The sequence below is a fragment of the Natator depressus genome, chromosome 1 (assembly GCF_965152275.1).
Source record: "Natator depressus isolate rNatDep1 chromosome 1, rNatDep2.hap1, whole genome shotgun sequence".
Taxonomy (NCBI): domain Eukaryota; kingdom Metazoa; phylum Chordata; order Testudines; family Cheloniidae; genus Natator; species Natator depressus.
This window is the reverse complement of record NC_134234.1, coordinates 227,418,102-227,441,559: the sequence shown is the minus strand read 5'-3', so window position 1 is coordinate 227,441,559 and position 23,458 is coordinate 227,418,102. Positions and strand designations below refer to the sequence as shown.

Below are 23,458 nucleotides of genomic sequence, written 5' to 3'. Positions count from 1 at the left end.
TTCTGGACTATTCTTGAATTCTCATGTTTGACCAAAGAATATAGTGGTTATTCTATATACTATCACTTTAGATGCAGTTGTGATTAAAAATAAATAGCCGAAACAGGCAGATCTTCCTTTTACAATTTCACCTTTAAAGTAGTACTGAGTGTCTGTGAATGCAATGAGTAATACTAAATGAGCAGTATGGTAATAATAATTAAATAACTGCATTGACTTATTTTGTTTAGGAGAATCCATCCTCAACACACGGGATTCTGAAGACTATCCACCTTCAAGATCACCATCATTTTCGATAGTTTCAGAGTTAGCTGCCAATGATAGTATTTCAGTCACATCATGTATGTCACATAGCCACAGTATATCACCTTTAGCAAAAAGAAAAAAAATCTCCATCATCCAGAAACTGCCATAGATAAGTTTGTGATAAGAACCAGCAGATTACATAAAGAGGTAATTGATAAAAAATTGCCCTGTTTATGCAACAAACTCTCCTTTCCGTATGATTGAGAACCCACACTTAATTAACATGGTTCAGTCATTAAGACCAGGATATGGTCCATACAATAGAGCAGATGTCACAGGCAAATTGTATGGATAAAGTGTATGAAAGAGAAATTGAGCAGTGTGCAAAAGGTCTAGAGGGTGAAATTGTTAACCTGAGTCTTGATGGGTGGAACAATGTCCACAATGATCCTGTTGGATGTGCTTCTGTGACAACAGAAGAAGGGAATGTCTCCCTTACAGAAACAATTGATACATCAGGAAATGCACACAGCAGAATACTTACAAGAAGTAGCAGTAAAAGTTATAACAAACTGTGAAAAAAAAATTCAAATGTCTAGTACGCACCTTGGTCACAGACAATGCTGCAAATGTAACCAAGATGAAAAGAAATTTAGAAGAGTCCCAAGCTAATAACATACGGTTGCAGTGCTCATTTGATGCACCTCCTAGCCAAAGACTTCAGTGTTCCAGAAATAAAGGCTAATGTTGTTGAAATTGCAAAATACTTCCATAACAACCACTTTGGAGCAGCTGCTCTGAAAAAAGTGGGAGGAATCAAGCTAACTCTCCCACAAGATGTGCCACGAAACTCAGTAGTGAACTGTTTTGAGCACTATATCAAGAACTGGACTAACCGCATGACAGTTTGTGAACAAAATCTGAAAAAATAGATGGCACTTTCACAAAGTTCTCAACACTGTGCTAAAGAGAAATGTTGAACACATGCCGAGTACCCTGAAGCCTATTTCTGTAGCCTTGAACAAAATGCAGAGAAATAGCTGTTTTATTGCTGACGCTGTTGAAATTTGGAAGGAACTGAGTGAGATCTTAAAATACAAGCATTAAAAAAAACGAATGGGACAAGCACTATCTCCAGCTCATTTTCTTGCAAATATTCTCAATACTCGGTACCAAGGTCAAACCTTAACTGCTCAAGAAGAGGAGTTGGTTAGGACATGGACATCCAGCAATCATCCCTCCACAATGCCAACTATAATAAACTTCAGAGCTAAGGGTGAACCATTCAAGAAATATGTTTGTTGACGTTTTAAAGAAAGTCACACCAATGAACTGGTGAAAGTCACTTAAGCACTTGGATTCAGAGACTGTTGAAGTGATAATCTCACTTTTAACAGCAGTAGCGTCTTTTGCCAGTGTAGAAAGATATTTTCTTCCTTTGGACTAATTTATTCCAAACTGAGAAATCATTTGGGACCTGAAAAAGCAGGAAAGCTTTTTTTCTTTTCCAGATTATGAACAAACAGGAAAATGAAGGTGAAGATGACTGACTTAGCTGCAGAAGCCAATATTTTAAGTTTCTCATGTTCACCTGGCTGACATTGTCGATTTAATTTTTTTTTTAAATATATTTCATTTCACTATTTTACTTAAACAATTTTAACAAAAACAAACCTGATTTTAAAAAACTTGAATGTTTAACTAAATTCAAATGCTTGTTTTGTTAAAATATTCTATGTTTGCTGTTGAAAAAAAAAATCCAGAATACATAACGTTGTTTTAGTTAAATAAAACAATTTAAATGTCTCTCTGGTGATGTTCTCCTCCTAATACAGCATGACAAGAAAATCCTTCAAATATTAATGATTAACCTGTTGAATTGGAGATAGTTCACCTCCCAATGACTTCATAAATATCTGCTTCAATTACCTTTGGTAAATTAAATAACCAAAAAATCATTCATTTTCTGATATAGCTGTAAAACTAATCTGAAAAGTTTTCAAAATAAATCACTTAAAAATGTATAGTGTGTAACTTATAAAATTGAAACCTACATCTATAACTATCTCTGAGTTGTGAAGAATATGTATCAAGGTTATAACATCCAACAAGAATGCACTTTTATGAAGAAATCCATGATTAAATCAAGTCTTCCTGACTAGTGATTTAAATCAAATCCACCCCGGCCAGGGTAGACCTATGCTAGTGGTGTGAGCTGCACGCTAAAAATAGCACTGTGGACATCACAGCTCCTGCAGCAACTTGGGCTAGCCTCTCGAGCTCAGACTCAGGGAGTCAAGAGGACTTGAGAGCCCAAGTCACAACAATTATACTGCTATTTTTAGTGTGCTAACTCAAGCTCCATAGATAGATAGTAGTTCCTGTCTATCTATCCACACTGGGAGGTTTGTTTCTAGCTGCAGTGTAAACATACCCTGATGGGACAGCAAGCCTGAGTTTAAAGCACACTAAACTTGAGCTAGAGATTTCTACGTGTGGATGGGAACTGGGTTAGGGATAACACTTGAGATATATCTTGAGCTACACTGCAGCAAAGACAAGCCCTATGTAAGTTGTAATTTGAATTCTGGATGACCCCCATGGGCTACAAACAACCTGGGGAACTCCCAATGGGTTTTTGAAGGAGGGCGCCCTTGGCCCCAGGAAAAGGAGGATTTCATTTTGCAACAGTACATATTTACACAAGTCAACTGCTAAATATATTTAACTTTGTTGAGAATGACCATAAAACTAGAAATAATGGAAGAAAAACATATAGCCATTTGAAATCTGCAGGAAGAAGCTACAGAGGTTTCAACTAGATGTTCCAGTTACTGGAAAGAACCAAGGGACAGGATGGGTACATAACTCCTTACATAGCTTTGGGTCTCAATGATCATTACCTATGGAATACACGAGGCAACCCACAGGCAAAAGTATTTTAGAAGGTTCTGATAAAGATATAGGATGTGCCTGACACACTCGATCATGGATTTGTACAGGTAACAGTACTCAAACTACTCCTTGCTTTTAATAGAAGATGAAACAGGAAATGGTGTTTCATTGTATTTCTTCACTATTGCCAAAAAAAGTTTCTCATGTTGTTGGTATTATTTTTAAACACAGCTTTCTGCAAGTTACTTTTCCACTCATATAAGCTACATTATTTCAGTAAAATACAAACATCAACTGAAGCTTTATTTGCACCAAATAGTACTTGGTGTTATTCAAAATGTTAGCAGATAAATCTAACGAAGTAACTGTTGTGTTTTAACTTGTATAAGTATTTCATAAGTAATTCATACTTACAATGGTTCTTCCCTCTCAGTTCTCTTACTGACATGTAGATCTTCCTGTTCCTTCATTTTATCTACAGCTTGTGCTTGCTTTTCAATCTCATTAAAACTCTTGCTGCTCACCTTCTGGGCTCCCAAGCCACCTTTTTTGGCACCAAGCTTTATTTTAAAAAGAAAAGAAAAAAGAAAGGCTTTATATCTATAGGTAACTATATTAACTGTCCTATGGTTTAGTCTATTTTTGATAAAAGAATCAAGTACTGTACCTGATTCCACAGAATCTGGTATCAGTAATAAAAATTCAGAGTGGAGAAGACCATACAATATGTTCCTAAAAGCTGCTCTCGGCCCCCCTTTGATTTTCAGGAACTTATTTAGTCTCCCAAACAGCAATTACAGCCTGGTGAACCTCCTGCAGTTTGTCAGACCTTGTTACTATTGTGATAAATTCTATACTGAACACCATAAAATATAAAGGAGACTCAGTTGTTATTGGGATAGGAGCTTACATGCAATTTCCTAGCTCTCATATATTTAATTTCTCAACCTTAACATTTCATTGTTAGTTTTTGCATTAAATTTATCTGTATCCATTAAAAAAAACCCTGAAGTACACAGGACAGAAGGCTTTTTTTTTTTTTTGAGGGGGGGGGGAGGTAAAGCTATTTTTAACATAAAAGTACTGTCACAAAAAGTCTTAGGCCCTGCTCCTCTAATTCACTTAATGCAGATATACCTATGAGCCAAAGTACAGCTCTACTGGCTTCAATGGCAGTGCACTTGCATACAGCGATTTGCCGGATTGGGGGCAAATGTTAAATGTAATTGAAACCATGAACATGATAAAATACATACACAAAGTAAATTCTGCTCTCGGGTATGTATACGAAATGTCTACTGAATTCAGTTAATTGCATATGTACATCCAGATTCAGTAAGTGCTCAGTATTATAGTATGAAATCAGAAAATGACTTATAGATGATAAAGTACTCCACCCTATAATACTACTACTAGTAAACACTGAAACAAATGCATCTGAACAAGAGTTTAGAAGACCATTTTGTTTATAAGGTTGTTGGATATTTTGTCATAGTTCAGATTTTCTAATTTGTTTAGTGATGCATATTGTTGCTGATACAAAACAGTCATTGCACAAACCACTTAGATAAAAAAATTCTGTATTGCTGCTTAAATACTTTTAAAATTCTAAAAAATGATATAGGACAAAATATGTATTAATTACAAACTTACCCCCCTTTTACCTTGATTTTGCTTCTTTTTTATAATGGAGGTGCCCTCTGCAAAAATTAACAACCATTACTTTGGCATATAACTTTACAATTATCCAATACTTGCAGATGCATATTTCCACAATTTAAGTCTTGAATGATAAGTTTTGCAGTTCATTCTGCTGGTTTAGAATACTGCAGTTTCTATATGAAGAAATTTAGAAATTAGCTGTATCACTATACTTTAATGTTTGATGTATCTTGTTTTCCTGTTTGTAAGTGTTTACAATTTATGGTTAAATTTTCAAACCTGGGTGCCTAAAATCAGACTCCTAAATAGGAGCAAAGGATTTGTCAAACCGGATCAGACTCAAGGTTCACCTAGTTCAATATCTTGTCTCTAACAGTGGCTATACATATATAACTCCTGTGGACATCACTGGGTTTTGTGGATGCTCAACCTTTCTGAAAATTAGGTGATTTATAATCTATATTTAAACGCCTTTTTAAACTTACTTTTTTAGAGTGCTCATTTAACTGTTTTTATTTAAGTGCATAAATATCAATTTAGGAATCTAACTTTAGGCACCTAAGGTTTGAAAACTTCAACCATAGCGCATAATACTAAATTTTGAGGTGTGGAAATGAAGTGAAGTTACTTTGCATAATGTCCATCAAAATCCCTAAAAAGTAGATTTTTGTTCATAAGACTTTAATAAAACAGAGTGAAGAAAATTTTGTACTCTTTCACAGTGACTGACACATTAAGCCAAAGCATATAACTTTCATAATAGGAAATTTCCGATTATTCTCACTACAATAATCTGAATTTCCAATGAATGTTTGTGTACACTGTTAAATTTGTTTAAGCTCTAAATTAATTGGAAGCCATCTTACATGACAGAGAATTATAGGCAACAGGTGGTCTTTCAATGTTCAATATAAATGTAAAAGCATTTATTTTAATTCTGTGGCACATATTCCTTGAAATATGAAAAACATGTACCCTAAGGCATACTACTCTTCCTTAAACTTAATTAAGTACTAACAAATAATTTCCAAGTACGAACTGAAACTCACTTTGACCAAAGACTTCAAATCTCAGTATGATAATAGTACCTTCATAATAACTTGCATTTACTATAAGGACATTGGAGCTGGAGGTGTAATTTGCTGCTTGTGTAGATGTCTGAAACTCTAGGTATGCACTCGGACCAGCTAGCCTGTCCTGCTGCTCGTGCAGCCGTGGCTATGCTGCTGTTTTTAGTGCACTTGTTCAATCAGAACAAGTGCAGGTATGATCTCTCTAGCTCCAGTTATACGTACCCAAGAGATTTAACTTTTGGAAGGTGTGCCATGTTTTATTACACAGTTGCTGTTTCAACGTTTTATTAGCTACAGACCTATCTCCAGCTCCAAATAATGCTGTGAAGATTTTTTTTAATGAAGTTATTTTTGCCTAGTATTTTTCTATGTATAAATCTGCAGCAGAATCTGCACCACTCAATAATGAGGATACTCAGATATATTTGGATGGGAGGATGAATCTGCCTTTCCTATACTCTAGACTAATTTCCAATTCATAAACAAACCCAACTTTAAAGATACTAGCCTGGATCATCCCTTCCAGGGTTGGGGGAAGAGAATATTGTTTCTGCTGGGGGGATAAGTCACAGGAACAACTCCTGTAAACGTGGCAGACTCAGTGATCCACAAGAGCCAATCCATCCACACAAAACCTAGTGCCTCCGCACTAGCTCAAGCCTCCAGCATCCTCTTCTCTCTCTCCCTGGTTGCATGGTCTGTATTATCTTTTTTGCCTAAGCTACATGGGGCTGGACAATGTGTATGCCTCTGGTTGGGCCCCATTCTTCCCCAGCCCCAACCCTCTCAGCGTACACTTTCTCCCCACATGCACCCCGGAAATACAGGGAGATTTTAATGGAGAGAGATGGGAGTCGGGGGGGAAGGGGGAGAGAGACATGGGGGACGACGACGACACACAAAGACCTGCGTATGCAGAGTCCTCTCCATGGGTGAGCCTAGGAGGAATGATTTGGGCTAGAATTTGTTTGAGTCACTTGCTCTTGTACTATAGCTTTCCACTGCAATACAAGCTTTCTGTAAATATATACTGAATGAAATTTTCCATTTCAAGACGGTCCATTTCAGCTAGTAACTTTTCTGTTATTACTGACTTATTTAGCTTTTAAATTCCTTGGGACAAGGACTATGTCTTTATACTTGTGAAGTGCCATGTAAATATAGTATTAAAAATTTTATATAATGATAATTGCTCTACTCTTGACATCAGAATGCCATTTTTCACTCAGCATGAAGGGACAGACACTTTCCCCTATGTGAATACCATCATTTTTATACTGACATTCTAAAATCATCATAAAAACTATATTTCTGAGAATATTTTCTTCCATTTCTGAAAAACTGAATTTCTTATGTTTACCTCAAGTAATTACCCTACAACTATTTCATTTATGCTGTAAGATACAGCTCTGCAATGTTGCTTAAATTATGAACTCTACCTGATAAAAATGTATATTACTTTTTCTGCAATAAATTAGAAAATGATTTTAAACTAAAAATTATTGCTGGAAAGAGAGCAAAAATTATGTTCAAGACAGACAGACAAGCCTATTAGTGAAACGTGTTTGCTTAATGTAAATAGCAGGCCATGAATCACAGTACAATGCTCTATTCCACCTGTGTGCTTAAGTGTGGAACCTGAAGCAGCCCAACAGGAGGTCTAAAACATTAATGATCACCTTTGTTAGGTGCGATGCCTGCAGCATTTAAATTCAGCAACTCGGCTAAAATGAGAAATAAAAACAAAAAGCACTGAGTAAAAATCACTTTTTAAGTGTCATACATTGTTTAACAGAAACAGCTGTATTAACATGTTATATTACAAGTTAATCTGTTTCAGTAGCCCATGTGCATAAATATTAAAATAAGACTTGCACATTTCTTCCCAACCCAACATTTTCTTTAACAACATGTATTGGAATAAAATATATTGTTCATCTATCTGTTTAGGGCCATTACCTAATGCAGCTTTTGGTGAGACACTAAGGCAATCAACACTTGGTCCGTGGTCTGGTTCACCTAAAAATGTAAAAAAAATTGAGAACAAGAGAAGTATGTTTATTAGGATGTTTTGAACAGCTCGTGTATTCAGAAAAGATTTTTTTTAAGGTAACTTCCCTGCCCACATTCTTAAACCTGGTCTCCCTTCATTTCCCTGCAATTTTCTGTATTTGCAGAGGCATGATAGTGCTTGATGCACAGTTAAAATTACATTTCTCCTGTAGTAACATTACCAGTGACTCACAAAACAGCAGGTAGAAGGGACATTTTAGTGATATTGAGATAATTTGTATATGATTGTAACTGCTCAAAATTCCAGTGTCTGTCTTGGACTACAAAACCTGAAAACTAGAAGTCTGAAATATGTTTGGAAGATACAGAAGTAAAAATTAGCAAATTCCAGGGACCAGAGGTTGAAAATTTTGGCTCATGTGTGTTATCACAAGGATGTAACCAAATATGGGAAAACCAGAATGATACAATCAGAAAAAATACATTTGAACAGAATTGATTTTAAAAACCTATTTAAAACTGGTTCAAGTTAACATGTTTTTCTTGGGCAGCAGGACATAGCATAACAATCCCTTCCCTGTTTACAGCTCTTAGTAGGAAAACAGAAAATGTAATGGCTGGTTCACATAGACCAGACAAACTGAGTTAGCCTGAGCCACTTCTAAATCATATTTAAAGCCAGTTCTGCTAACAAGGTTTAGTTCTCAATATAAATAGTGCTTAAGTCTCTGGCTGAGTTTCAGGTCATTGTCTGCATTCTTAAAATACAGAATTCAGATTTGTAATGGTACAGAAAAAAAAATCAATATACTTTTTATTTACATAAGCAGAATAGTTTTGTGAATCCACATACAAAACTATACTGGGAAAAAATAATCTATCCATATATTTCACTTAACAAATGTGAAATAAAATAAAAATAAAATCTTAGACAATTAATCTGCTACTTAATTTATGATAAAAAGCCCTCGAGTATCCTAGCAACATCAAATTTTAATCTACTAGTAGCCTATGAACTGCTAACTAATAATAAAATCTCTTTAAATGTTTAAATACATTATTAAAATGACTTTCTGGTGTAAGACTTACATTATGATTTCAGTAATTCCCAACTTGACCAAGTCTAATGGATCAAAGAGTAAAATCTGGCCCAAGGAGTTTCAAATTAAATTTAACTGCCTCTAACGCTGTACAGTCCTGTACAACACAGCATGACCCCTCTACACAGTGTTCCCTACCTACCCAAAGGCTTCTTAAATTATTTCCAGCAGAACACAATTACTTGGTGAGTAGCTGTTACTGTTATAATAAGTAGCACTAGAAACTAAAATCAACACAGAGGTAAACTTAGTTTATTGTTAATGGAGGATGAACCATACCTTCATTAGATTCTGGAATGATTTCTGAAGAATCCTCCTTTTGAAAAACTGGCTCCGGTTCTGATGATGCCCATTCTGTGCTACTCACCTGCAAGAGGAAAAGGAAGTTACTAAATAAAAATGTACAGAAAATAAAATGCATTAAGTAAAATACAAATAGTATCTGCATTGACTAAGTAAGGCAGTGACTGATCTTAGCACTTCCAGTACGACACATTTTGGGGTAACTGTTGGATTTGATTTCTCATATCATCGCTACAGTTTTTGTTTAAAAAATTGCCCTCAATTAGTAATGACTTTTTTTTGTTAAATAGGTACAACCATAATATGCAAGCCACATAGGGGAGCAATTAAATTTACCAGAAACAACTGCTTCTAATGAAGATACACACTAATGGCCTGATTTTTCCATAAGGTGCTGGGCATCTGCAATCTCCCATTTATTTCAAAGGGCTGGGGGGGAAGAGAGGGGGCTCAGCACTTAAAGATTAGGGTATAACTGTTTTATTATATTTTACAGTACCTCTGTCGTTATTCCACACTGGTTATTCCATTTTGACCAAGATTATATGCTACAGAAAAGCTGGACAGTTTATTTACTGCTCTACTCCCAAACTCTTCCCTTCTCTGTAGTCTTGCATCTCAAACTCTCTTAATGTTTCATTTTGGACATTGAGCTGCCATCTCATCTTTTCCTGGCAACACTCTCTTCTTCTTCGTGATAGAAAATTTCACTATCCTACCCACCAGCAAGGCTTGCAACTTTGGCATAATTTATTATGCTCTCTCCCCAAAATGCACCTGTCACCAACTCCTGCTTTTTCTTACTTTACAATTCAAATTAATGCTTTCCCACAACCCTATTGTCAAAATCGTTGTCAATGCCCTGATTATCTCTTGCAAGGACTACTGCCAACCTGCTCCTCTCTGGAGTCCCTCCTTTACAGGCCATCCAAAAACATTCTGTGAAAATCATCTCTTTCTCCTGTTCAGACCATGTCACTTCTCTATTTCAATTATTTTACTGGCTTCCACGTCAAGTTCCAGGTTCTGGTCCTAAGCTTCAAGGATCTCTACAACTCTACTCCCATCTACAACTCTACTTCATTTCTTGCTCTCTTCTTTGGTTCTGCCCAAGTATTCCTTAGCCCCTTTCTTCCACTCTTGTTTTCACATCATCTTCCATGATAACTTTTATGCTTAGAATTCTTCCACTTATTTTGCAGCCCCAGGAAGTCTTGTCACTAAGATACTGAATCAGAATTCAGGATAGCTAGGTTAAATTCTTGGCTTTGCCACAGAATTCCTGGGTGATGTTGGGAAAGCAACTTAAACTCTGCCCTAGTTCTCCATCTATAAAATGAGGATATACTTCCCTACCTCTCAGAGATATTATAAGGATAAATGTATTAATGTTTGTGAGACACTCAGGTACTAATGGTGATAAGAACCACAAAATCATGCAGCCAGATACATTTGAATCCCATCTTAAAAAATTCACAACTTCTGCAAAGCCTTATAAATACAGTAAGAATTAATTTAAAAAATAATTTCAAGTGAAAATTGAGAAAAAATGTAAAAGAATTGCTTTTCATTGAAACTGCACTCTAAGAGCAGTACTGCCCCATTCCTAAGGTTACAATTTAGTCTCAGATATTTTTAGTAAAAGTCACGGTCATGTCATGGGCAATAAACAAAAAATCGTGGCCCATAACCTGTCCATGACTTATACTAAAAATACCTGTGATTAAATCTTGGGGGAGGGACTTGGGGGGGTGGGGTGCTGCTGGGGTGGGATTGGCCAGGGCCAGCGGCAACAGCTTCTGGGGGCCGGAGCAGTGGCTGGTGTGGCTGTCCCTGGGGGGCCACCTGAGCAGCTGGCCCCGCAGTCAGCTGCTTGGGCAGCCCTGGGATCAGGCACACAGGCCCCTGCAGAAGTCACAGTGGTCGCGGAAAGTCACGGAATCAGCGACCTCCGTGACAGACACTGAGCCCTACCCATTACTAACTGCTGACATCTCCCTCTCCTTAAATTCCCCCCAAAATTATACCCACTGTAGTCTTGTCATTTTCATTGTCATTTTTTAGCTAATGTAGCTATAAGCACCTGACGGTAACTTTTTATTTGCCTGTAAAGCACTGTGCACGCTATTAAACTATAACAACTTTAATACCAACGTTAATAAACTGGTAAGGAATGGGTATTTTGCATACCAAGGGCTAGTCTGTCAATACAGAATCACAGAAATATAGGACTGGAAGAAACCTTGGCAGGTCATCTAGTCCAGTCCCCTGCGCTGATCTATTCCTAAAAACCTCCAGTGACGGAGATTTCACAACCTCACTAGGTAATTTGTTCCAGTGCCCTTACAGTTAGGAATTGTTTCCTAATGTCTAGCCTAAATCTCCTTTGCTGCAAGTGAAGCCCATTACTTCTTGTCCTGTCCTCAGTCGATAAGGAGAACTTATCACCCTCCTCTTAATAACCAACTTCTATGTGTTTGAAGACTGCTACCACATCCCTACACTCAGTCTTCTCTTCTCCAGACAAACCAAACCAAATTGTTTTCAATCTTTCCTCGTATATCATGTTGTCTAGACCTTTAATCATTCTTGCTGCTCTCCTCTGGACTTTCTCCAAATTTGTCCACATCTTTCCCAAAGTGTTGTGCCCAGAGCTGGAGTAAAACTCCAGGTGAGGCCTTATCAGGGCTGAGCAGAATGAAAGAATTACTTCTCCGGTCTTGCTTCCAACACTTCTGCTAATAAGTCCCAGAATGATGTTCGCTTTTCTTGCAACAGTATTATCTTGTTGACTCATACTTAGTTTGTGATCCACTATAACCGCCAGGTCATTTCTGCCTTTCCTAGCCAGTCATTTCCCATTTTGTATTTGTGCAATTAATTATTCCTTCCTAAGTATAGTACTTTGTATTTGTCCTTATTGAATTTAATCCTATTTATTTCAGATCATTTCTCCAGTTTGTCAAGATCATTTTGAATTCTAATCTTGTCCTCCAAAACGCCTGCAACCCCTCCCAGCTTGATATCCTCTGCAAACTTTAAAAATGTACTCTCTATGCCATTATCCAAATCATTTTTGAAGATATTGAATAGAACTGAACCCAGGATAGATCCCTGCAGGACCCCACTCTACATGACCTTCCAGCTTGACTGTGAACCACTGATAACTGCTCTCTGAGTACGCTTATCCAACCACCTTATAGAAGGTTCATGTAGGCTATACTTCTCTAATTTGTTTATGAGAAGATCATATAGGACAATATCAAAAACCTTACTAAAGTTGAGATATCACACCCATTGCTTCTTCTTACCCTACCCACAAGGTTTGTTACCCTGTCAAAGAATGATATTAGGCTGGTCTGACATGATTTGTTCTGACAAGTCCACGTGGACTGTTAATTATGACCTTATTTTCTTCTAGGTTCTTACAAACTCATTATTTGCTCCATTATCTTTCCATACAGAAGTCAAGCTGATGTCTATAATTTCCTGGTTTGTCCTTATTATCCTTTTTATAGCTAGGTACTATATTTACCCCTTTCCAGACCTCTGGAATCTCTCTGATCTTCTACACGTTCTCTGATGGCTCAGAGTTCTCCTCAGCCAGTTCCTTAAGTATTCGAGGATGTATTTCATCAGGCCCTGCTGACTTGAGCACATCTAACTTGTTTAAATGATTCTTAAGTTGTTCTTTTCCTGTTTTAGCCTGAGATCCTACCCCACTTACACTGATATTTGCTATGGTAGTCATCCAGTCACTGCTAACTTTTCTGTGGAAAACTGAAACTGACCATTGCTGTGTTTCTCTTATCGTCTTTCTCTCCCCATTGAGAAATATGCTTGAACCTTCTGAAAGGTTCTTTGTCTCTTTGGGCATTCTACTATGGCAATACTTGACGTCGTTTGTAATAATATCAAATTACTACAAATTTAAGATCATAGCTGCTAAAACTGCTTTCTAGTCCAGGCATCTGGATTTTTCTGTTACCATACTGCCCACGCTACTGAAGCTGTAACAACTGAACTGAATGTTGCCTCTATCACTTCTATGTGAAACTGCAGAAAGGTGCATCGGGCACAGAGGAAGTGAGGCAGACTAAGATTCAGCTGAAAACGTGAACTAAAATTAAAAGAGAATAGTGACAGCATGAAGTACAATACTTTAGCTCTTATAAAGATCAAATAAGTATTCTGGAGATTCTATTTTTTCAGGAAAATTTCCACTTCTAAATATTTGCTAGGAGCTATTGCGCTCTTATTGATTTACCATAAATTTATGGGAGATTTAATTAGTAATAATGTTTTGATCTCATCTGACAAATTTACTGTGACTAAAAGTACAGCATCTATGGATCACAAAATAAATAGGAAAGTAGCTTCAACCCAAACTGTTGTCAGACTAGCATCCTTCCTATAAAAGAGTTGTATTTCACGTATTAGTGTCTAACTATCACAAAATATACATTTAACAACACTGAGACAATAAGCAATTGAAAAGATTAATGTAAGAATTATGTACAGCATATTCCATACCTTCAGAGAAGCATGTGATGCAAAAAAATCCTCCTCTTTGTGTTGGGGTGACACAGGCGGAATTCCACAGCCATCTATCCACAACTAGAAAAAAAAATTATATGATAAGAACTTCAGTTTCCATCTGACATTACACAAATATATTTAAAATTTCTTCCAAATATACAGGACAAAAATGAAACTTTTTTTTAAAACTGGGACTTAAATTGATCTTAGGCACACAGACAATGCGAGATTCATGACACAGCCTTTTATCCCAAAGGCAACACATTTCATTTTCCACATTGGCTGCTGTCCCACTCCAATAACTGTCCAAGGCTCGTTCTCTTTTCCTACCCGTTACCTTATATCATAGAATACCAGGGTTGGAAGAGACCTCAGGAGGTCATCTAGTCCAACCCCCTGCTCAAAGCAGGACCTATCCTCAATTTTTGCCCCGGATCCCTAAATGGCCCCCTCAAGGATTGAACTCACTACCCTGGGTTTAGCAGGCCAATGCGCAAACCATTGAGCTATCCCTTCCCCAAAACTGTGCATATTCTCTTCAAATTGAGGGAGGAGCGGACAGGGTAATAAACTTACACTTTTGACTGGGGCAGGACGATACAGTCCTGGGACCCTAGGCTGGGAGATGGATGGGCTGGAGCCACTCTATTGCTGGTGCATGAGTGGCTAATCATAGAATATCAGGGTTGGAAGGGACCTCAGGAGGTCATCTAGTCCAACCCCCTGCTCAAAGCAGGACCAATCCCCAATTTTTGCCCCAGATCCCTAAATGGCTCCCTCAAGGATTGAACTCACAACCCTGGGTTTAGCAGGCCAATGCTCAAACCACTGAGCTATCCCCTGAACCTTTTTAATAAAAACAAGAATTGAAAAAATGGTCTTTTAAGTGTTGATATAGTGCTTTCAAAACCTAATGTGCTAATTATAATGTAATGAAAGTGTAGCATTTGACTGAGATGAACAAACATACTTTGAACTAAATAATAAAAATAGGTTCTAGAGTTTCAACAATTTGTTCATATTCAACATACCTTACATCACATACCTATTATATATGCCATACACTTCTGCACAATTATATGTACAATTTTAAACTGAATTGTTCGAAGGTTCAGAGATACATTGTTTTCCTTAAAGAATTCAGAATCCCAAAAAATTATTTATCATTGTGCAGGTGTAGCTATGCTATATGCAATTTTAAAAAGCCACCAAGTACCTTAAGTAGCAATCTAAGATGATTACAGGAAAGCATAAGGTAATGTTTAATAATTAACTTTCAGGCTGGATACCTACTGATTTTCCCAGATAAATACATGGGGAGGGAGGTGGTGGTTGTTGTTTTTTAAGCCCATTTGATTTTTAAATGAATCTTTCTTTTCCCACTGTGAAAAGCAGTTTCCCTCCAGACTGTTGAATTCCTCCTGGGGAAAATGCCTCTCTATGACCTTTGTGGGCAACAGTTCAAACAACATTTAACAGCCCTGGAGCTTGATGCAATAAGATAAACCCACTATTTTTTTCCAAATCTCACACAGCTGTCTACATTTCCCTCCCCAATATTCCTATTCTGCATCAGAGTATAACAATCAAAACACAAGACTGTTGGACAACTGCAAAAAGCCTTCCAAACTTTCTCAATATGGCTTAGCCCTACTTTGAAGGAATCGTCCCACTCACTCCCAAGAATAAGAGGGTGCCAAAGTTTCCATCACATTTAAGGGCTCAATTGGCACAGTTCTGATATTTAACTCCCCACTGATTTTGAAAGAAGGCTGAAGGCTTTTGGCACATTGCAGGACCTTGCAAGTCAGGACTTTAAACTTTTGCCTGCACCCTGGGATAATTGATAAGAAAGTCATTTCTCATGGCAGTTTGAATTTTGTGGACTAGAAAACTAACAAACTAGCAGTCTATTCCATAAAGGTCACAGAATAATAAGTTAATAACTTTACTCCTATACTAGCTTAGGCAGGATTTGAACAAGTGACCCAGAGAAAGAAAGTCCCCATATCATTACCAAAGCCAAAATGTATTTTTTTAAGTATGCATTCCATAACCCTTGCTGATCATCCCTTTTTGTACTATTTTCACCTGCTCTATTAACTGATAAGGGTTCAACTCCAGAAGAAGCAACACACATACACTTTACAAAAAAAAAAAAAAAATACTGGCACTTTTTCCATTAAAGTTACATAAATTCATAAATGTGCTACTTCATAACTACAATAATTGTAATTAAAAACAATAAAAATTACATCTTTTTAATGAAATCTGTAAGGTTTTTTCTAGCATTGATAACTATTAACATGGTAGTTAGTACTCATCTAATTAATCCAAAACTGTGTGACAATATTAGCTCACACTTGACTTTTTAGCATTTCCGTCCCTCTCCAACTAACAAGATTAGTTTCAGTACTTCATCTCCTAGCCCCACAGATTCATTGCAATTTGTATTTACTTAGCTACAAAAACAAACACCACTCTTCACATTACATTTTGGCTACTGTTTAGAAATCTAAAATTACTTTGGAGCCAGAAAATCAATTATTTTATATTAAAATGAATGATCTAATGCATTACTTACATCAGTACCATGCTTCCTTGTTGCTTGTGTTGCAAGATATTTAATCTTTTCCCTGTAAAGTTGCGCACCACGACTATTGTATTTGGCATTGGTGTCATTTGTTATACACCCATGTTGTTGAAAAAATGCAGACTATAAAAATAAAAAAAACATGCATATTATGAGAAACAGAATTAAATATTTGTGGGACAGAACGAGGTAATTTTAAATGGTTAGATTCCAAATAATTTTATTTTAAAAATTATTGAAATTATTTATATCTTTTATTGGACCAGCTTCTGTTGGTAAGAGAGACAAGAGAAGTTGGTCCAATAAAAGATATTACCTCACCCAGTTTGATTCTCTAATATCTTGGGACCAACATGGCTACAACACCACTACATACAAAAATATTTAGTTCAAAGAAACAAGAAATTATAAGCCAGCTCTCATTACTTATTTCTTTTATTGCCAAATCATGGAAAACCAAAAATCAAAACATGGAATTATTGATAAAGGCTATTCATGAGATTAAAATGGAGTCACATCCCCATAGATAGACATAAGATTTGTAAAAGAACTCCTACAGGACACTATGATTAAAAACCAAGCAAAATAATGGCAGTTATTAACCATGGCTATTTTATTATTAAAAAATGGAAAAGAAAATATTAAACAAAACAATCCAAATGATCAGAGATTTTAACCGAAGTAACCACTTTCTCTATGTCTTTCTGTGGAGAGCTTTTAGCAGAGATTACACCTTTGACAAGACTATCTGTGGAGCATTCTTCATTTAGTTAATTAAGACCAAGGTATATTGTTTCCCAAAATTATTGTGAATCCAGACTTAGTATCTTAGATGCTTAAAAACTATTTGTATATGGACATAATTGGTTTAAGGGAAGGTTGTCTAGGTTTTATTAATAGCCAGCAAGCTTATAGATGGGCAAAGCAAACAATCTCAATTAAATCCTATAAAACCAAAAGAAATATTGAAATTTGTTACTTTAAGCACCTGTCTTGAGACAGGTCAATTACAAATATTAAGAATCTCAAATCCAGTTAAATCCTACTATTTCTCTGTTTACCAGTGTTAGGCTGGTCCTTCTCTCCAGGAACACATAAGAACATAAGAATGGTCATACTGGGTCAGACCAAAGGTCCATCCAGCCCAGTATCCTGTCTACCAACAATGGCCAATGCCAGGAGCCCCAGAGGGAGTGAATCTAACAGGTAATGATCAAGTGATCTCCACCCTCTGACAAACAGAGGTAGGGACATCATTCCTTACCCGTCCTGGCTAATAGCCATTAATGGACTTAACTGGATAAATTCATGGAGGTCCTCTTTTCAACCCTGTTATAGTCCTAGCCTTCACAACCTCCTCAGGCAAGGAGTTCCACAGGTTGACTGTGCGCTGAGTTAGACATGGTCTAACCATTAGGTGATTAACAGGAGAAAATGTTAGTATCTTGAGTTACAATAGCATTTCCATAGCCCAATAAAATCATTACATGAATTTCAAATATAATCCCTTTGCACTGTTTTTTTGTTAACTTCTCACCAATCCACGTTGAAGTCTTGGGTAGGTTTTCCTTGGGTATGGTTTCTTCTTGAGTCTTTTCTGTTCTTAGCTGTCTGTAGTAGCTTGCTTGTAGAGATGGACAGGATGAGTTGTGGAATGCTTGCCATTTAAGCAGGGTAGCAGTATAAGTGAGATGGAGGAGGTGCTCACTTCACAGTTTTATACCCTTTCCTTCCTATTTTCATGAAAATTATGGGAAAACATCTCTTTCACGCATGTTTAAATTCAGAGTTGGTTGCTGTCATTCTTTCACTGGCTCAGTACTTTCCCGAGTTGTCCTTAAGAGCCTCTTCATCTTATGAAGATGTAGTTTGTTAATGATATATGCACTACAATTGTAATTCTTTCTTGACAGTTGTATCTCTTGTGTGTTTGGGGCAGGAGGGTCTCACAACATCTTTGAAGTTAGAGTTTTAACTCTTCCTTTTTGTTCAATCCATTTTCTGGAGCTAGCACTTCAATTTTATTACAGTTCAACAGAAAATACAATGCTTTCAGAAAGCCCAAACACTCCTGTTCTTTTATATAAAATTTTTTTGTTTCAAAATAGTCTTTTGAAATTAGTAATTATTTATGTAAAGTCTTTCTAAGAGTTATTTAAACGAGTTGTTGATTCTTTGTAACAATTTTTGAAGATTTATTCTTGTCTTCCTGAGTTGCATGAGGGAGTTGCTTGAGCATTACTAGTAATTAATTAATTCCCTGTTAATATAAACATTCTATTCTTAAATGATTTCTTACATTAGTAATTAGTTTAGTAAAATCGTTAATTCTATGTTGATATTTAAAGCATGTTACCATTTATAGCAAGGATATTAAGAAATTACATTAGACACTGGCATATTTCCAAGTATTTTAACTAAATAAAACAATCTGCCACTGCAACATTTAAGAAATAAACATAGGCCTAATCTACACTACACAGTTAGATCAATGTAAGCTGCCTTATGTCAACCTAAAAATGCCTGTATCTACACTACCAGGTCTCTTCTGCCGACATAACTCACCTGCTACGTCAACTTAATTATTCCATCTCCACGAGAGGCGTAGCGCTTAATTCAATATAGATCGACATGGTGGCAATGTAGGCATTGCGTTGCTTACATTGACTTAACTGGCCTCCAGAAGATGTCCCACAATGCTCCGCTGTGACCGCTCTAGTCACCATTCTCAACTCTGCTGCCCACAGTCAGCTACACAGGGAACAGCGCCTCCCCTGTTAAAGGACCGTGAACTTTTGAATTTCCATTTCCTGTTTGTTTGGCGCAGAGCACCCGCCCGCCCAGCTGACCATGCTGGCTCCACGTTGGGAGTACACAGGAGGTGATGGATCTTCTGAATCTGTGGGGAGAAGAGGCTGTACAGGTACAGCTCCGATTCTGCCATAGAAATGTAGACATATATGAGCAGATCGCTCAGGACATGGGGGAGAAGGGCTACACCAGGAACATGCAGCAGTGTCACATGAAAAATCAAGGAATTGCAGCAGGCATATCAGAAGGCAAGGGAAGTGAACAGTCACTCCGGTGCAGCACTGCAGGCATGCCGTTTTTACACGGAGCTGCATGCTATTCTCAGTGGCAACCACACCACGACACCCAAGAGCTGCATCAAAACTTTGGAGGAGTCGGAGTCCAGGGCCACTGCAGGCAACACTGAGGAGGTGGTCTTAGATAAGGAAGAAGAGTAGGAGAATGGGAGAAAGGCAAGCAGAGGGATCCATTGTCCCGAAGAGCTAGGAGCTGTTTTTAACCCCAGAGCAGTGCAGCCAGTCACAGCGCAGCCAGTCACAGCACAGCAGCAGGGACAAGCATGATGCCAGGGAAGGAACCTCTGGTGAGTATGCAATTCCAATTAATATTTTGGGGTCACATGTTCTAATATGCTATTTTTTATTTTAAAAAACTAGTTGAGATAAAGTAGCTATCTGCTTTCCAGTGGCTGTACCAGCTAAGCAGAACTTTGAATTTTCCATATGTTTTGGCCTTAGTGAAGGGAAGAATCAGCTGTGCTCAAAGATTACACAAGTGATAGCACGAAATGTTATTGGTTATTTTCTATCCTAACATTCTAAGAAAATCAAAAGACAAAAATGCAGGTTTTTTTAAAGAAATGGCAAATACCCAAAAGAATTAGGTTAGTTTTTACTTTTGCTTCTATGTGCTTTACTTTTGTTGGTTAAAGCTCAGTTTTTAAAGTTAAATGAATACAGATGTGGTAAAGGGAAAATATTAAAATTTATCTCTTCAAAATTTGTGTTTTGTCATCTAATACGCAATGCCAAGAATTCTTGTATGCAATTCAATTGGTACCAACAGGGCCCTTGTAAATTCATTATCTATGAGTTAATATGAGTTACTGTCTGAAATTTGCGATACCGTAGCTAATGAACTAAAATTTTTTCGGGTAACTTGGTTTCTGTAATAGCTGCACTCAAATTCTGTTAAATTGCATTGTCATATATTTCATATGAAGTTTGTTTTGTTTTTTACCAACTCCTGTTTTGGACTATTAATAATTTTTGCTATTTCTTTACTGTAGTTGCAGTTTAATCTTGAACCTCAGCTACCACAGTGATTAGCTCCCTAGAAATATCTAGGGTAGTTAGAAAATCAGTATAGTCTTCTGAGGTTCTTCTTCCTGGAATAGCTTTTTCAAAACTGTGTGCCTAAAGTCATGCTTGTAACTGTATATTTAGAGGCCTGAATAAATGGCCACGTTTTTCAAAGAGCTGAGCACCCAGAAGTTTCCATTAAAGTCACTGGCAGCTGCTAAGTGATGAGTGATCAGCACTTTCAAAAATCAGGCAATTTATTTGGACATTTAAATATGTATTTAGGAGTCTAACTTTAGGGGCACAGTTTTGAAAATCTTGGGCTTAGAGCCTATTACAGTTAAGACTGAAGCACAGTTGCTGGATTTGTTAGCCCATCTAGAAACTGTTACACTCTGTATCCAGCCTTCAGCTATAGTAGGTTAGCAAACATTTCTACGTGTTACTAATATTGCATTATTTATCATCCATAACTGTGCTCTGAAGAAAGTGTCAAAGCTTCAGATTCACCAAACTAAGATCTTTCAAGCAGTTTTGGAATGCACCACTATAATTTACGTAGGTTGATAGATTAGTTTTCATATTAGAAGAGCTCCACTGTCACCATTCATGAAGCCTGAATGAATAACGATTTTTTTCTTTCCTTTAAGCTTTTATTTTAGTAAGATATTCTGTAATCAGATTTGTTTGTTGAGATGGTGTTTGCATATTCCCACGTATGGTGATAAGTTCAACTGGGCTGGAGAGCATGAGGAAGAGCAGTGCCTACTGGACTATGAGTGTCCTGTATAGCCAAGAACATTCAGTCATGGTTGCAAGAGGCTGTCTGGTCCCCAGCTTTCTCAATTCCTTCCTTTCCATAGTTACTTGCAGGACTAGGTTCTTTGCAACATGCGTGAAGAGATTTTCGGAATATTTTTTTAAATTCAAATCTCCTGTTAGCACGTTTGCAGTTGTCATAGTGTTTCATAGATTTTGCACTGTTGAACAGCTAGTTTAGTGGACTAGTTCTATTTTTATTCTGGAGTAAGACCAGAAAAGAGACCAGATTTCAACAGGGATTGTCTTGCTGCAATCAGGGAACCTTTAATGTTAAAACTGTTTAAATTAATTAGTGTGTGTTGAACAGACCTCATTATTAATGCAAAACTGATATTAATATATTGTAACTTTTTAACTTATTAAAACTTGTTTGTATCTTTAGTGAGTATAAAGATATGGATACAAGTAGGTTATAGCCAAAATGCTGGAAAATATAACACCTGTTTGTTTTAGTTATATGATAAAATGTTCAGGATGGTTAAAGGAATTCCAAGAGGTTTCTGCTTTTTGTAACCATGGAGACAGAAACCAAAAGACTGTCTTATCTAGACCAAGAAACCTCCCTTTGTATAACATACCAGCTTGGTACAAATGTAATTCTTATCTCAAGAAAACCAACTATGTAAAAGATTCATGTTTTAGGAAAACACCTAAATTGTAAAAAAGAATGTAGGGTTGTATTATCAGAGCAATAAATCTAAGTGTAAAGTGATCTTTTTCACCTCCCTTCCACCTGTCCAAAACAAACAAACAAAACCAGAACAGCAGCAAAAATTTCTATGTAAACCTATGCAAAGAATTGAGAAAATATCCTTGTTGAAATTTTATAATTAATTAGTCTAAAAACTTCTCTAGGAAAAATCATGTGTAGTTGAAAATGCTTTAAACCTATGGGCATGTCTACACTACAGACTTAAGTCGACATCCCATCACCGCAGTAATTAAGTCAGTTGTACATGTCCACACCACACTCTGTCAATGGAGTGCATCCTCACTAGCAGCACTTGCATCTATGTAGAGAGCAGTGCACCGTGAGTAGCTATCCCACAGTGCAACTTGCCACAGGGGAGTTTTGAGAAGGGTTTGCAGTGCCTTATGGGACCAAAACATTCTCACAGGGGTGACTGGAAACATAACTTCCAGGTCCCATAACGCAGTTTTCTCCCTCCTCTGATTTCATCTGCAATCCATAATATTTCACGCCTTTTTTCAAAAGGCTGGTCTAGCCGTGCATATGCCAGATGTAGAGAAGCATGGACACCGCTCAGCTGTGCACTATTGTGGTGAGCGTTGCAAACACTACATGCCTTATCCTGTGGTTTTTCCAGAGCTGCGAGAACTTCCGCATGGAACATGGCAATGTCCTTCAAGTAGCCCTGAGGGTAGTCATGGAACTAAACAATTCCCAGTTGCTGTTGGCAGTCATGTAGCAGCTGAACACAGTGGAGTACAGGTTCTGGTCCCAGAAAACAAGCACTGATTGATGGGATCCCATCATTATGAAGGTATGGGATGATGAGCAGTGGCTGCAGAACTTTCATATGCGCAAGGCCACTTTCCAGGAATTGTGTGCAGAGCTTTCCCCAGCCCTGCAGTGCAGCAACACTACAATGAGACCTTCTCTGACCGTGGAGAAGTCAGTGACGATTGCTGTGTGGAAGCTTGCAATGCCAGACTGCTACCGGTCAGTGGGAAATCAATTTGGAGCTGGTAATTCTGTTGTGGGGGTTGCGGTGATCCAAGTATGTACGGCCATTAATCACCTTCTGCTAAGAATGGTAGTGACTCTGGGAAATGTGCAGGACATATTGGATGGTTTTGCCGCAGTGGGGTTCCATAACTGCTGTTGGGCGATAGATGGCATGCATATCCCTATCTGGGCACCAGATCACCTTACCAAAGAGTACATAAACAGAAAGAGATGTTTTTATGTGGTGTTGCATCCACTGGTGGATCACCGGGGGTTTGTTACCGACATCAACATGAGATGATCCAGGAAGGTGCATGACATGTGTGTCTTGAAGAACACAGGTCTCTTCAGAAAGCTGCAAGCAGGGATTTTCTTTCTGGACCACAAAATCACCACTGGTAGCACTGAAA

At 37.4% G+C, this 23,458-nt stretch overlaps 1 protein-coding gene across 4 annotated transcripts in view; it reads right to left on the bottom strand.

Annotated features, from left to right (window-relative positions):
* The window catches only part of ARFGAP3 (ARF GTPase activating protein 3), an 80,772-nt gene that overhangs the window by 44,649 nt on the left and 12,665 nt on the right, over positions 1 to 23,458 (bottom strand). For 2 of the 4 annotated variants that reach the window (XM_074936948.1, XM_074936940.1), the window contains exons 4-10: positions 16,416 to 16,547; positions 13,826 to 13,909; positions 9,269 to 9,356; positions 7,836 to 7,895; positions 7,556 to 7,600; positions 4,795 to 4,841; positions 3,556 to 3,701 (exon numbers count right to left, since the gene is read on the bottom strand). In XM_074936948.1, coding sequence (XP_074793049.1) covers positions 3,556 to 3,701; positions 4,795 to 4,841; positions 7,556 to 7,600; positions 7,836 to 7,895; positions 9,269 to 9,356; positions 13,826 to 13,909; positions 16,416 to 16,547 — 602 coding nt within the window. The remainder of the gene's footprint in view (positions 1 to 3,555; positions 3,702 to 4,794; positions 4,842 to 7,555; positions 7,601 to 7,835; positions 7,896 to 9,268; positions 9,357 to 13,825; positions 13,910 to 16,415; positions 16,548 to 23,458) is intronic. The other 2 variants (XM_074936955.1, XM_074936954.1) reach the window with 1 other exon arrangement.